Source organism: Tachypleus tridentatus, chromosome 2 (assembly GCF_004210375.1).
Source record: "Tachypleus tridentatus isolate NWPU-2018 chromosome 2, ASM421037v1, whole genome shotgun sequence".
NCBI lineage: Eukaryota > Metazoa > Arthropoda > Merostomata > Xiphosura > Limulidae > Tachypleus > Tachypleus tridentatus.
This window is the reverse complement of record NC_134826.1, coordinates 96,586,779-96,601,263: the sequence shown is the minus strand read 5'-3', so window position 1 is coordinate 96,601,263 and position 14,485 is coordinate 96,586,779. Positions and strand designations below refer to the sequence as shown.

The 14,485-nt window shown below is 33.6% G+C and overlaps 1 protein-coding gene across 3 annotated transcripts in view; it reads right to left on the bottom strand.

Moving 5' to 3' along the window:
* Positions 1-14,485, bottom strand: part of LOC143244631 (synaptosomal-associated protein 25-like) — a 157,290-nt gene that overhangs the window by 23,819 nt on the left and 118,986 nt on the right. For all 3 annotated transcript variants that reach the window (XM_076489659.1, XM_076489658.1, XM_076489657.1), the window contains 2 exons: positions 13,132-13,249; positions 2,900-3,028 (listed from right to left, as the gene is read on the bottom strand). In XM_076489659.1, coding sequence (XP_076345774.1) covers positions 2,900-3,028; positions 13,132-13,249 — 247 coding nt within the window. The remainder of the gene's footprint in view (positions 1-2,899; positions 3,029-13,131; positions 13,250-14,485) is intronic.

The following is a 14,485-nucleotide window of genomic DNA, read 5'->3' as shown; positions in this document are numbered from 1 at the left end:
AGCACAGATAGCCCTCGAGTAGCTTTGTGCGAAATTCCAAAACAAACAAACAAATGTATTGTGGCTTATGAACACTCTTCTGACTTTATGATGTTCATGTATCCTCTGTGTGTTTTTAGAGAAATTACTGAAATAGATGAATATGTATAACACATTCTTGCTGCTTAGTTTGGTGTTTGTATTCTTTTTTAATTTCTTAAGAAGGTGTATTTAAAAGTCCTTGTAATCAAGTTAAATGTTCCATGTTTGCTTGTCTAAGGAATTAACTCCATAAATTTCACATTTTGATCAAGAGGAATGATAGTTTCGATGTCTAGATTATACAGAAAGTCGAAAGAGAACTGCCAGTAACCCTCTATAAAAAGCATGGATGATTTTGCTGTTTTGGGGGTATTAGAGCACCTAAACCATAATAGTCCGATGCACTGTTCAGCCTTTGATATGTAGTTTGAAACAATCATAGGTTAACTATGAAAAAATACAATTTCTGTCACACAGTACGAGCAATAAATTGCCACATTTCTGGTGTGGTGGCATGGCAATGACGCGTTAATTACTTTACAGTCACATCTTCATTTGATCAGCTCTACACTACAATTCACTTTAGAAGTTGTAGAAGAGGGTTATTTGAAGTTTGTGGATGCTTGTTTAAAAGTAAATGGGTGGATTTCTGCCTCGTTTTGAATACAGGAATTCACCCTCAGTTGTTGTGCCACAACATATAAGACCGTGTCACCCACTGTTACAAGAATTATTTTCATTTTCGCTTTTATTCATAGGATTGTTAAAGTCTCTTCATGCAATGCGGGATTTAATGTTAGAATTGAGCTGTTTAACAGAACCTCAAGACCCAGTGGGGATATTTTTGTTGAAAAACACCAATACTCAATTCAGATTTTTTGTGAATTTGAACTGAAATATTTTCGACATTTTTTTGTTTAAAAACAAGGTACTTCCTGCATTCATTTAGCGTTGGGGCTGCAAAAAGAAATGATTTGAAAAGGTAAGCCAGTGGAATCCATCAGTATAGCACGAATTTAAATTTAGACCAAGCATAAGAATCATGGAATTCTCCAAATGAGACTCAGAAGTATTCAGGAACCATTTAGAACTGCCTTGGTATATACTGTGCAGCAAGTTTAATACAATACTATACTAGTAGCTGCTTTCAAAGTGTTCCTATCTGCTCATGCTACTGCTGACCATGGTGATACTTCGATCTTCCCTACAGAATCGCAGGTTATTCTATCTCTGTTTGTAATTAGGCACAAAGCTACACAGTGGGCTATTAGTACCCACCATGGGTATCGAAATCCAATTTCTGGTGTTTTAAGTTCGGAGACGTTTGTGCATTTCAGTTGAAAGTTAAATAGTGCCTTTGAATCAATTAAGAAACGAAAACTTGTCCCAAAAAGAGACGACCAAAACTACCCTCTTTGTAAATTTCTGAATCGAACTTAATTTTACTATTCAACAAACTATAGCGTAAAGACAACCCTTAGTTCCTGAAGCACGTATTAAAATTTGTAAACATTGATAAATGTTGTCCATCATATATGATACATAGGATCCATAAAAATCATCGTGACAAATTACAAATTTCTAAATTTACTAAATTACAGAGAAAAAGTAAGGGTATTTGCCCTACGTTACAACATTGCCAACAAAAACAGTCAATGTGTTTTTGAAAAATTCGAGTTGTCTAACAATCTATAATTTTCCAACTAATATTAATTAATATCGTTCATGGTATTAAAGATAAAATTAAAGTAAAGGATAAATGTGGAATATTTTTAAAAAATTGTAGTTATGATTCAAGTTAGACTGGACAGATATGTAGAACTGTGAAATTCAGATTTAATGAACACAAATATGTCACTGATACGTGTTATACACTGAAAAAGTGTGATACGGTCTTGACAGAACATGTGGCGAACTCTTCGAATATTATTGATTAGGGCACTGTACAAATACATCAAGAAACAAAGTCAAAAATGAATTACATATAAGAAAATCATTAGAAATTGCTAAAACAAAATGATTTTAAAAAGAAATTTAAGTAAATTTCTCGGAATTAAATTTCTGGAAAACAATACTATAAACGCCGCCACTGTACAACATGCAAATTATACATGTGTGTTTACTTGGATATATATAAATGAATTTTTCAGAGGATTCCTTTTGTTGACTGGCATAGTTAGGTGGGTAAGGAGCTCGATTCTTAATCTGCGAGTTGTGTTTTCAAGTCCCAGTCGCACCAAAGATGTCCGTCCTTTTAGCTTAGGGCGTTATAATACGATAGTCAATCCAACTATTTATTGGTAAAAAGAGTAGCCTAAGAGTTCGTGATCATACACTACTAAATAGCACTCGTGTAGCTTTGCGCGAAATTAAAAACAGCAAACAACTGTTCTTTTGCCCTAAAGCTGTCTATATTCCACCGAAAAAATATAGTTTTTTTTGTTAGTTATTTATTGGTTTTAACTTTATACTATACGTTGTTGCACATTTTGTAACGTTGGAGTTTTCAATTGCTTTTATTAAAAGATATTTTATAATGTAAATGTGATTGTTTTTCAACAAAAATAACTAACCATATATACCTTGGTATATTACTTTCTAATACATTAGTTTGTAGCCTCTCAATAAGTAAATTACTTTTGTCTGAACCCTTTGTGGGTCACAAAACACAACTGGATAAATTTTCTACTTAATGTATCTGGAAACATCTGAATAGGATAAATCTTTGTAAACTTGTCTTTCAAAAATACTAGAAAACACTTTTATGAAAGAAAACTGGATGAAGTAACTTTTTTAGAACATAAATAGAATGAGTTGCATATTTTATAAGAAGCAAAATAATTCGTATTGATATTTACTTCTTCCTGGTTTAACCTACTTGGCAATGTAACCTCCCATTGGTCCAGCTCCATTTCGGTCATCCATAACTCTTGCTGGCTGATTCCCAACTATTTTCCCATCTTCATTTCCCTTCCAGGTACTCGGGTCCTCCTTAAACTCTTTGGACCTGCAGAGGAGAACATGCAGTTATCTCATTGGAGTGAAATCAACTTTTACAAAATGAGGAAAGATAAATCGAATACAACAAGAAAAAGTGTACCTGTCACTGCAAGAACGTATGGGCCGAAATTAATTACCGGAGTAGAAATAGTCTTGATTTATTTCATATATTCACATTTCTGTAATCGGTATTTATACTGTAGAAAGTATAACTATTAGGTTATCCAGAAATAAATGTCGTTTTTGAACAGCGAAGTTTGAAAAAGTATAAGCCAGTGTTGTAAAACAAGCTTTAAGCAAAGTAAGCACCATTTACTTCAACGCACTTTTGCCAACTTGTAACGACGCTGTTTATGCACCTGCTGAAAAAATCAGTTCCTATGGTCAATGAATTCCCTGAAAACTTTTTCTGCAGCTGCCTGGTTTTGAAAGCGTTTACTGTTCAAAAAGTTGTGAAAGTGCTTTTAAAAACAAAAAATCTGTAGAGGAAAGGTCTATGGAATAAGTTGAACAAGGTAAAACCTCGATTTTCAATTCATTCAATTTTTGGAAAGTCATCCTTGACAGATCTCATAACGCTGAATTTGTTGATCTTCAGTCAGCTCATGCGGAACTCACTTATTCAACTTTTTCGTCTTTTCAATTGCATTTAGGTAGTTGACAGTGCTTGGTTTGCTTGTGCCCAGTTATTCTGTAAGCTCACGTACTGTTGTGCGAGGGTCTATGTCAACTGTTTCCCTTAATGTGTTTTCATCTAAGGTCGGGTTCCTTCCACGACCTTCCTTTGTCTTCAAGATTTTTATCTCCAAGTCGAAACCTTTAGAACCAACGTTGAATTGTATGTTCAGTAATAGATCCATGGCTGAATGTCTGGTTGATGTTCCGTGTAGTTTAGGTAGCTTTTTAATCAAGTTTGAAGTAGTAGAGGGGTTTAAGAAACTTACTCTGAGTAGAATTGAAACAGCAGATAATTAAATCACCTTGTAAGTGACAAACGTTAGATTAAACCATACAACCAACGATAAGTTACTCAATATTCAGCTTCTCAACGTCATCGTAAGAACTGCGACATTTATTTCTGATAACCTAATATAATGGTTATACTTCTGGAGATTCAGAACGTTTAGTTTATAAGCTTTTTTATTATTCTTGAATTTACACAAGTTTTCAAATTTATGGCTACAGAGTATTAAATTGAAACAAAAAATGGTGTAAATCTTTGAGAAAATACATTTTATATTAAAATAACACCATAACTTTCTATATTACAATTTATATCAACAGATAAAGTTCTAATATCTTGAAATCATGCCCATACCAGTTGCATAATTTTATAAATCTTTGGAACACTTTAAAATGACTGATTAAAATAAAGTTTCAGTAAAACGAGGTCATGAAGATATCCATAGAAGCGGGTGAATAAACTACAGAATTTCCGTGGATGATTTTATTATGCATCACGAACATACGCAGGGAGGGTTCAAGCGGGTTGGTCTGATTTCCCTAGTTTTGTGATATGGAAAAAAAACAAACATGCATATAATCACAACTCAGCTGTTTATGTTACTTATCGTCTTCTACAGAGTTTACATTCTTCCGATGAAGTATTAGCATTTTTGGTTTGAACTAGTTGCATGACTTCAGATTCCCTTAGTATTAGTTTGCTGATTGTGCTTCACACAGTGTATTGGCTTTTAATCTCACAAATTATAACCCTCTTTCAAATAACATTATGTAACAAAATTTTTACTTTTTCTTGTTCCTGAGCAGAAAATGTTATTTCCCAATTTCTTATGCCTAAAGTAAATGGAAAAGATCTACTTTTCTCTTCAAACTTTGCTTTTGTCACCTGGGTAATGAAATTTTCAAATTTACCCATTTTCCAGAACATTCCAGGTAGATTTAATGTTGAGTAGCTGATATAGAATTTTCTCAAACTTACAAGAATTTTCTCAAACTTTCTAGAATGCTGTAGAACTTAAGAGGATTTTCAAGAACCTTTTATAATTTTCTAGAACTTTCCATAGTAATATATATATATACAGGGGCTAACCACTCACCATTTCAGTTTAGTTTTAGGTGCCTAAGTGAACATATAGACCTATGCGATTTTATCAGAGATGGCATCAAGAATCTGCAAGCATTCTCCAGATACATTCTGCTATGCATGTGGCCAATTTATCAAGACGAGAGCGAAAACGTACTCTGTGACAGTACCTGCTAAAATGTGTTAAGCCTAAAAGGCATATTTCGGCATGCCTGTCGGGGATCAAGAGAAACCCTGGGCACCTCATTTTACCTGCGAGCACTGCAAAAAAAAAACAACTCTAGAAGGTAAGACGGACAATTTTGCTCGTTTTAATAGTAATATTTTATATTATACAAATTTTAGACCTTTTAAAATTTAAATATCTTTTAATTTCCAATAGTACATAAAAGATATCACATATAAAATATTTTGCATGAACCTCTTACAAATTAGTTGTGGATGAAATAAATGTATTCTTCATAATAACACCGCTGGTGTCTTCGTTGGAACACAAATGAAGAAGATTCTGGAATGCACAGAATTCCCCAGTAGGAAGGAAAAAAAATTTGGGACAGCTTTGTCGCAATGATTCGGGGTTTCTTGGGCAATTACAAGGCCGAAAATTATGTGGAACTGGTTGACGCTCTGGTGAAGAACTACGGCAAAATGGGCTGCAGGATGTTCCTGAAAGTCCATATCCTTGACGCTTATCTTGATAAATTCAAGGAGAACATGGGAGAATACTTAGAGGAGCAAGGCGAGCGCTTCCATCAAGATGTACTGGACTTTGAACGCCGCTACTAAGGAGCATATAGCAAAAACATGACGGGAGACTATCCGTGACAAACCGCAGAAAACATTATACGCACACAACTAAACAAAATGCAAAATCAACTAACAAAAGTAAATATATTCCACGATTTAAAAAATAACGAAACTATATGGTACTGCATACCATATATTCCCGACATCAGCAGAAAAATAACTAACATTGGCAAAACTAGTAACAAAATATGACATTCCGCTTAATACCAAATTTATTCAAAAACCAGGCTCAAAACTGAGGTCTATACTATGTAAAAACTACACTGACAAACACCACACCAACATTATTTATAAAATACAATGTGATAACTGCTACGACTTCTATATTGAAGAAACAAGTAGAAAAAAAAATGGAAACCAGATTCAAAGAACACAAAAAGTCACCTTTTCACGTTTTCGAATACTGCAAATCAAATAAACACAACATAACCATAAAAAACACCCAAATACTAAATAAAGAAATACACATAAATAAACACAAAATCAAAGAAGCCTTACTTATACAACAACTCAAGCCCAAAATAAACCAAAACAAAGGAACATCTTTATAACTATATTAATAAATATAATCAAACACCTAAGCCCGCCCTCTACATTCCTACACTCAGTTACACAACTCCCTTCAAACACGTGGTCAGCTACCGGTTAGTTACCTCTTTCTTTCTTTGTGAACCTGACGATGACCGAAGAAAGTCGAAACGTTGTTCGCTCCTCTACATAAAAAAAAAAAAAAAAATTCTCAACTCATACTAGCCGTTTTTACAGATGGGAGATTATATTTGGGGGCTGAAACGTGAAAGTGATTTACATTACATTCGCAAATCTCGAAAAACTACTCACTTTTAAAGATTTTTGTATAACCTTAGTATAAATACATGTAAATCTTGATTCACATATTGTTTTATTCAGATCTTATGTAAATGAAAATGTGCAAATTTGCCCGTTTTTACATAGAAAATAGGTTAAATTCTGAGTTTCATTATCCAGATCACAAAAGCAAAGTTTGAAGGAAATAATGACCATTTTCTGTACTTTTACAACATAAGTAATTAAGAAATAACACATGTTATCCAGGAACAAAATTTCTGTCACATAGTGTAATCTGCGTACCGGCTTGTTCATATATTAGTAGGATACTTGTGATATTGGAGTGCTTATGTCTGAGACTAGTCTGAACAGTTTATTTAATTTGTAATAGTAGTCGCAGTTCTTCAGTGTTTTTGAATAAAGGATGAGTATATGCTTGACCTTTGAGTGTCTCCTACTTGGCTGTATGTCAAAGTTTTGAGTAAAAGCCTATTCAGGATGAAACTAGTAAATTAAGTTAAATATACAGATTTAATATGATACTTACCTTATGTTTTCATCTAAGCTTAACATGAGACCAGTAAACAAGTTCTTTATAAAATTACATATTGTAGTTTGTTTATTTGACAAAATTATGCTGTTTATAAAAAAAAAAAATTCTCTTAAATTTTTGTCATTGCTCTGTTCTGTAAATTCTATATAGTTCTAACAAAATAAGCCCCCCAGTGGCTCAGCGGTATGTCTGCGGACTTACACGCTAAAATCCAGGTTTCGATATCCATGGTGGGCAGAGCACAGATAGCCCATTGTGTAGCTTTGTGCTTAATGCAAAACAAGAACTAACAAAATAAATACGATTTGTTCAGCGAGTTTCATTTTTAAAAAGTGAGAAACAATGAGAAATGTGAACGCCTTTTCTAAGCTAGTGATGTGTGATTATAATTCAGCCCTACATGACCAGGTGATTAGGACGCTCAACTCGTAAGCTGAGGGCCGCGGGTTCTAGTCCCCGTGACACCAAACATGCTCGCCCTTTCAACCGTAGATAAAAGAGTAGCCCAAGATTTAGCGGTGATGACTAGCTACCTTCCCTCTGCTCTTACATTGCTAAATTAGGGACGACTAGCGCAGATATTCCTCGTGCAGCTTTACGCGAAATTCGAGAAAACGACTAAATGATTATAATTATTTCTATTTGTGGAATTCAAAAATTATTATTAGCCTAATGATTTTGTACTGTGTCAGACATAATTAATTGGAAATATGTAGTAAAAAACTGTAACAAAAACTTGTATGCTAATACAGTAATTTCAGAACATATTTTAAAAACACATAACAACTGAAAGTGTAACAAGGCTTCAGGACATTGTTTACTTGACAAAGTCGAATTTTCACCCATGTGTGTGTTTGTCAGCAGGATTTCTTGAAAGTGGCTCAATGGATTTAAACGAAACTTGGTATATATTTGAACTATGATTCAACTAGGAAGTGATTAGTTCTTGGAGGGTCAAGTCAAAGTATAAGGTTATAGCAAGGTCTTTAAACTAAAAATATCCTATCTGACAACATCGGGACTGGTTTGTTCCACTACTTTTACTCTATGATTTAGTCAAACATGATCTGATTTTGATGAATCTTGCTAGTCATACTTAAAATATTGTTCTCCACTGTCTTGATAACGATGGACACATTTTCATGCTTTTTGAAGACCGAATATGATCAATGCTGCGTAGCTGAGGTATGCGCTCTACTGAGTGTCCCTCTAGTAGTGATAAGTTATCTTTCTGTCTCAGTTGTTACACAGCTTTCCAAGATTTTATTTTGTAAAATATGTGGTTAGTCTAATAATTTACTGAGAGCAAGAACGTTTTATGTGTCTTGCTGAAAATACTGTCAATCTCCACTGTATGACACTCTTTGAAAACCTTGATGTAACCAACTAGACAGGAGAATATTTCATAAAAAGCTTGGAGGAAGAGGGTTTGTGTATGCACACACTTCGTGTTCTTTTATTGTAGTTGAGGTCCTACACTATAACGTAAATAGCATGTGTAAGTTAATCCAGCCTGAACAGAAAGATCTCGCAGAAATTGTCATACTGGGCCTGTGCGAGACTGATTGGCACGACGGTGATGCGAACCCGCGACCCTCAGATTACGAGTCGCACGCCTTAGCACGTTTGGCCATGCCAGGCCCAGTTAAATATGATTGTTACATGAAACACTATAGAACTGAAGCACATAATAAGTAAGATTAACCGTCAAAAAACACCATAGGACCAGCAACAATAATAATATTTTTTATGTTAAACTAATAGGACTAGCAACAAAGGACTAACTGTTACATGAAACATTATTACAACACATAATAATCAATATTTATAGTCACATAACTGCCACAGGACTAGCAAGACACAAACAGTAATACTAAATTGTTAGGTAAAAACAATAGACTTGGAAATGCATATTAATTAGTATTAGCTGTTACTTAAAACACCACAGAACCAGCAGCAGATAACGATCATTACAATCCGTTATAAAAAACATTACTACATTAACAACACATTACGAGTTACACTGTTATATAAAACATCGTAGACATAAAAACACATAATAAGCAGTAATAAAAGTCGCATAAAACACCCTAGGACTACAATAGATAATAAGCAATAATAGCTTTTAGTTAAACACCACAGCAAACATAATAAGAAATAATAACCTTTACATAAAATACAACAGAACTAGCAATGGACAATAAGCAATAGTAACTGTTACATAAATGACCATAGGACTAGCAACACAAAATGAGCTATACTAACAGATATGTAAAACACCTTAAAACTGGGAACATAAAGTATGCAGTATTAACTGTTATTTAAAACAACAAATGGACTAGCAATGAAAATAAGCTTAACTAACTGTTTCATAATACAGCATAGCAACAAATAACAAGCAATAATAATTTATAGAACATCAACAGACTAGCAATACATAATAAAAAATAACTCTTACTTAAACAATATAGAAGTGAGAACACTTAATATACAATAGTAACAGTCACATAAGAACACAAGTCTAGCAGTTCACAATAAGCAATTTTATCTATTATAAAACAGCATAGAACAATCAGCATATAATAAGCTATAGTATTTATTACGTACAACACAACTGGACTAGCAACACGCAATAAGCTATATTAATGTTACATCAAACATCACAGGACCATAAATACATAGTAAGCAACACCAACTGTTACATGAAATACAACAGTACCAGTACACACAATAACCTATACTAACTGAACAGGACAGCATCACACAATAAGAAATATTAACTCTCACATAAAATAACATAGAACTTACACTTCATAATAAGAAAAATGATTGTCATTTAAAACAATCCATGGAAAAAAATACTTAGAAATACTGTTATATATAACACTATAGGACTAGCAACACATAGTGAGTAGTACTAACTCTTACATTAAACACCACTGCACTAATTTTCTATAATAAACAATACTGTTACATAAAACATCACATGACTTTCAACACATAATAAGCTGCTGTAATAGATACGTAGAACACCACAGTAAAAGGTAGTAAGCATTAACATACCTGTCATGTCAAACATCCTAGGCCCATAAAAAGATAATGAGTTATAGAGAAGAATGGGGTACAGTGAGACACAAAATTGTTTGTCCTCACAACTTTTTAGTTTCATACACTATTTAACTCTAAATAAGCACACATTACAAGCACCATTTGGCCTTTCTTGAAGCACATTTATTTCCATACAATAAATACAAAAGGCTAATGAAATACAGTTCAGTCATATGTGGATGACGTGTCACTGAAGTTTGATGCCTATGCAGAGTAAACTATAGAATAAAGCATTGTTTAGGGATGAACTACTTCCTCAGAGATTCACTCCTCAGGGATTTATGGTGGGAAATACTCTTTTTCTCCTCAGCAACTTGTTCCATGTTATTTTGAGATTTTTTGTCATATTTTCTGAATAGTCTCTGGTAAAGGTTCTTTGTCTCTACTACAACTTTTTCCACATTTTGTGCTGTTTGTTGTGATATTACCTGTTGTTATGGGGTGTAAGTTGCAATCCTACTTTTTCCTTGCAATCAGTCTTTGCCCTTTGGGTGATATTTGAATTTTGTTGGACTTTTAAACTCTTCTTCAGCAAGCGTTTCCTCAATTCCCCACTAGTCAATCACATGGTTAGAAAGTAAAGCATTTGGTTAAAGTAAAGGCTTGTTGATTAACTGGAGATTCAGCTTTGGATTGGATGGAGGGAGTTTCAGGTTTATCACTATTTTCACAACAATAATTTAAAGTATTTGACAATTCTCGTAATTGGACTGGTCTGTCCATGACTGTACTGTTTTAAGATTAAGTGAAAATATTCCTGTCTTACAGAAAGCTGTAGTGATAATTGTTGGGGTCATGATGTGCTAATGGTATTACCAACACAACTTCCAATTTCTTGCACTGGCTGTGGTAGATCTTAAATGATTTAAAAGTTGCACATCAAGAGAGTGCATCATGTTGCTATAGTGTGAGGATAAAGCAGCTACTATCACTCCAATTTTTTGATCAATTTAATCACTTCAATTGACAGGTGGCTGTTACGATTATCATATATCAAAAGCAGAGGTCTTTCTTTGGCAATCTGTGAGTGATGAATGATGTGTGTTCATGACTTCAACAAACATTTCTGAAGTCATCCAACAATGTTTAAGTACTAATCCAAGTGTCCCTGAAGGTGCACCTTGTGTAATATGCTTCTTAAAATGCATGCAGGGAAAATCATAATGGGAGGCAAAGAATTTACACTGGTGCAACAATTAGTTACAAGGGTTTTTTCGTCAGCATGGGGCATTTACTTTCTTGTTTAAACTCTTTCTATGCAACAATTTTTAGCAGGGTGTGCACCATTTTAGTGTCAGTGTCATCTAAATTAAATATTACTGTTCCATCAACCAACTGTGGCTCTCTACTGATGATCTTTATCAAGTTGTTGAACTATATCACAACTGTGCTTATTGAATGAAGTTGTCCTTGAGAGATCACAACCACTCTGAAACAACATATTGTCTTAGGTTTCAAACTGCGAAATAAAACTTTTCAGGAATTCTAAAACATGATCATTTATTTGTTGCAAGGGCATTGTACCCTTTCTTGGAATTAAAATTGCCGCAATAATACTTTACTTGGATTTGTATTTGGAAAAGGAACGCTTTATCTTTGTTAGAAGAACAGTGCACCCTTACTTGGATTTTAAAATGAAAAAGTACTGTTGTATCATTGTTATAGGAATACTCTATCTTCATCTGGATTTTGATTTGAAAGACAAATCATATATAACAAAAGACACTCTGTTTGTAACGCTCTCTTTTTCGATAACGCTTGACTCTCTGTTGGTCATGTTCAAATTGGCTCATTGGTTGTCTCAAATTCAAATCCTAATCGAATGTGGAGTTTTATATAACTATTCAAAATAGTATTGTTTGTTTCATTTTGAATTTCGCGGAAAGTTACACCAGGGCTATCTGCGTTAGATTTCTCTAATTTAGCAGTGTAAGACCAGGGGGAAGGCAGCTGGCCATCACCACCTACCGTCAACTCTTGGGCTACTCTTTTTACCAACGAATAGTGGGATTGATTGTAAAATTATAACGTCCCCACAGCTGAACGGGCAAGCATGTTTGGTGCGACGGGGTTCGAACCCGCGACCCTCGGATTACGAGTCGAGTGCCTTAACCACCTGGCCATGTCGGGCCAAAATCTCAGGAGAATCGAGGTTTTATGCTAATTTTATATATTTATTATCATATATACCAGAAGATTTTAGAATATTCAGGCAATTTAAAATCAGGGATAATATCCTACTACATATAAACACCAGTGACTGTATGTGTCAAAATAACACCACAAAATATTATTATTCTTTGTCGTTGTTTTTTTTAAATTAGATATTTTATAAATTTAGGAATAATAGGAATTTGTTTATAAAAAGCTATACCTTTGTGCGTTTTCTCTTTGCCTTTTCCGTCACAATTAATAAATCGCCAGGTCAGGCGTTTAGCCACGTAGAAATATTTCTCCGACAGTTTTTGCAAGGTTCAATCTACAATGCTTTATCAAAGTGCAGATTTGAACATGATATAAAAATATACAAAAGTCAAAATTATAACCAAGGGCTACTTACAGAAGATGAACAAATATAGACAAAAATATTGATTTCGACAGATACCATAAAAAAGGATAAAAAATGTTCATAGATACATTGTTACTATAACATAATTAATTTTTAGAAAACATATTCACAAAACATTTACACAGATTTTATTTTCAGAAGAAATATTAATCAGCATTTACCGTCATCATATGATAGGCATTTATATCTTCCTTAGTTACGTTGGCACTGTACACTTACTTGTTGCAAGGACAAACACATATGCCACAGCATTTCTCCATGCCAGTCAAATTTTTCTCCGCCTCTTTCATGTCGGCATTGATCTTGTCCATATCTTCTTCGATCCTATCCAGTTGTTCTAGCCAATGTATAGTATAAAATATCACGTCTTATTCATTTTTAAACGTTTTGCTTTAAAACGGAAGCATTCTGCATTACCTTTGGATACATATCACAACTTAGAACTTATTTACATGCAAGATAAGTATTGAACACAAAATTCAATAAATCATTTTCAAAGTAGTTATCCTCTCTAACTCCAATCTAGAAAAGAGCCGAAGTAAAAAAAAATCTGAGTTAAGATTAATTTTTCTTCCAAGTAAAAAATATTCCTTTCGCAATGCAACACTACTAGCAGGGTATATTTCAAGAGTGCGTATGCTACATTAAGTAAGATACATCACTTAAGATGCATCAGTCACCTCATATTTTATTAATTTTAGGCAAACTGACTTTATAGTATGTATGCATATATGCATGCAAACTGATGGTTACAATTCTGTCTTCTTTCAGATGGGCGTTAGTTCTTATTTAACGAAAAACTAGCGTCGCTTGCGTGATGTGGATAAACAAGACGGTGTAATAAACTATAATCATGTTTTTTTACACTATGAGAGGAGTGATTTCGTAATTAGTGATTAAACCTGGAACTTTTCAAGTTTAGAAATATCTCTCTACTTTTCTTCCCCCTTTGTGCATTTCTGGATGCAACAGGTGCTTATATCACTGAGTTTATTATTAAGATTAGGACGATACTTGTGTAAGTTTTCATACTCATATATTAAAGATATAAAGCCAACATTGTACACAATGAGTATTTTAATTTGTTTTAAAAACAATTAAAAATGCATTCACTTATTAACTTTGCTGTATACACATAAAATAAGATACTGTGAAAATTGGAACAATCACATGCGCTCTAACTAGATGACGTTGAAACAAACAGTATACAAGACTGTTTACACTCCTACGGCGTTAGATCTTTATACCGTAAATTTATTAAGCAAAACAATTTGAATTGTATTATAAGATTGTGAAAAGTTTCATTTTCAAATATTCATTGTGTATTCCTTTTATTCCTGGTTTTATTCCTTTACTACTTCTACATGATAACACTAATATATATGAAAGTATTTACTTTATTGTAAAAAAGTCTACTGAATATTAAATAATTATGATTAGGAAACACAACGGAAACAAATACTAAACAGGATGGCCGCTATCCTTTCCTGACAATCTGCACAGAAATAGATAAACAATTATTATGGTAGTTGTGTTCTTCCTCTGATCAAACACTAATCTCCACAGAGATAAA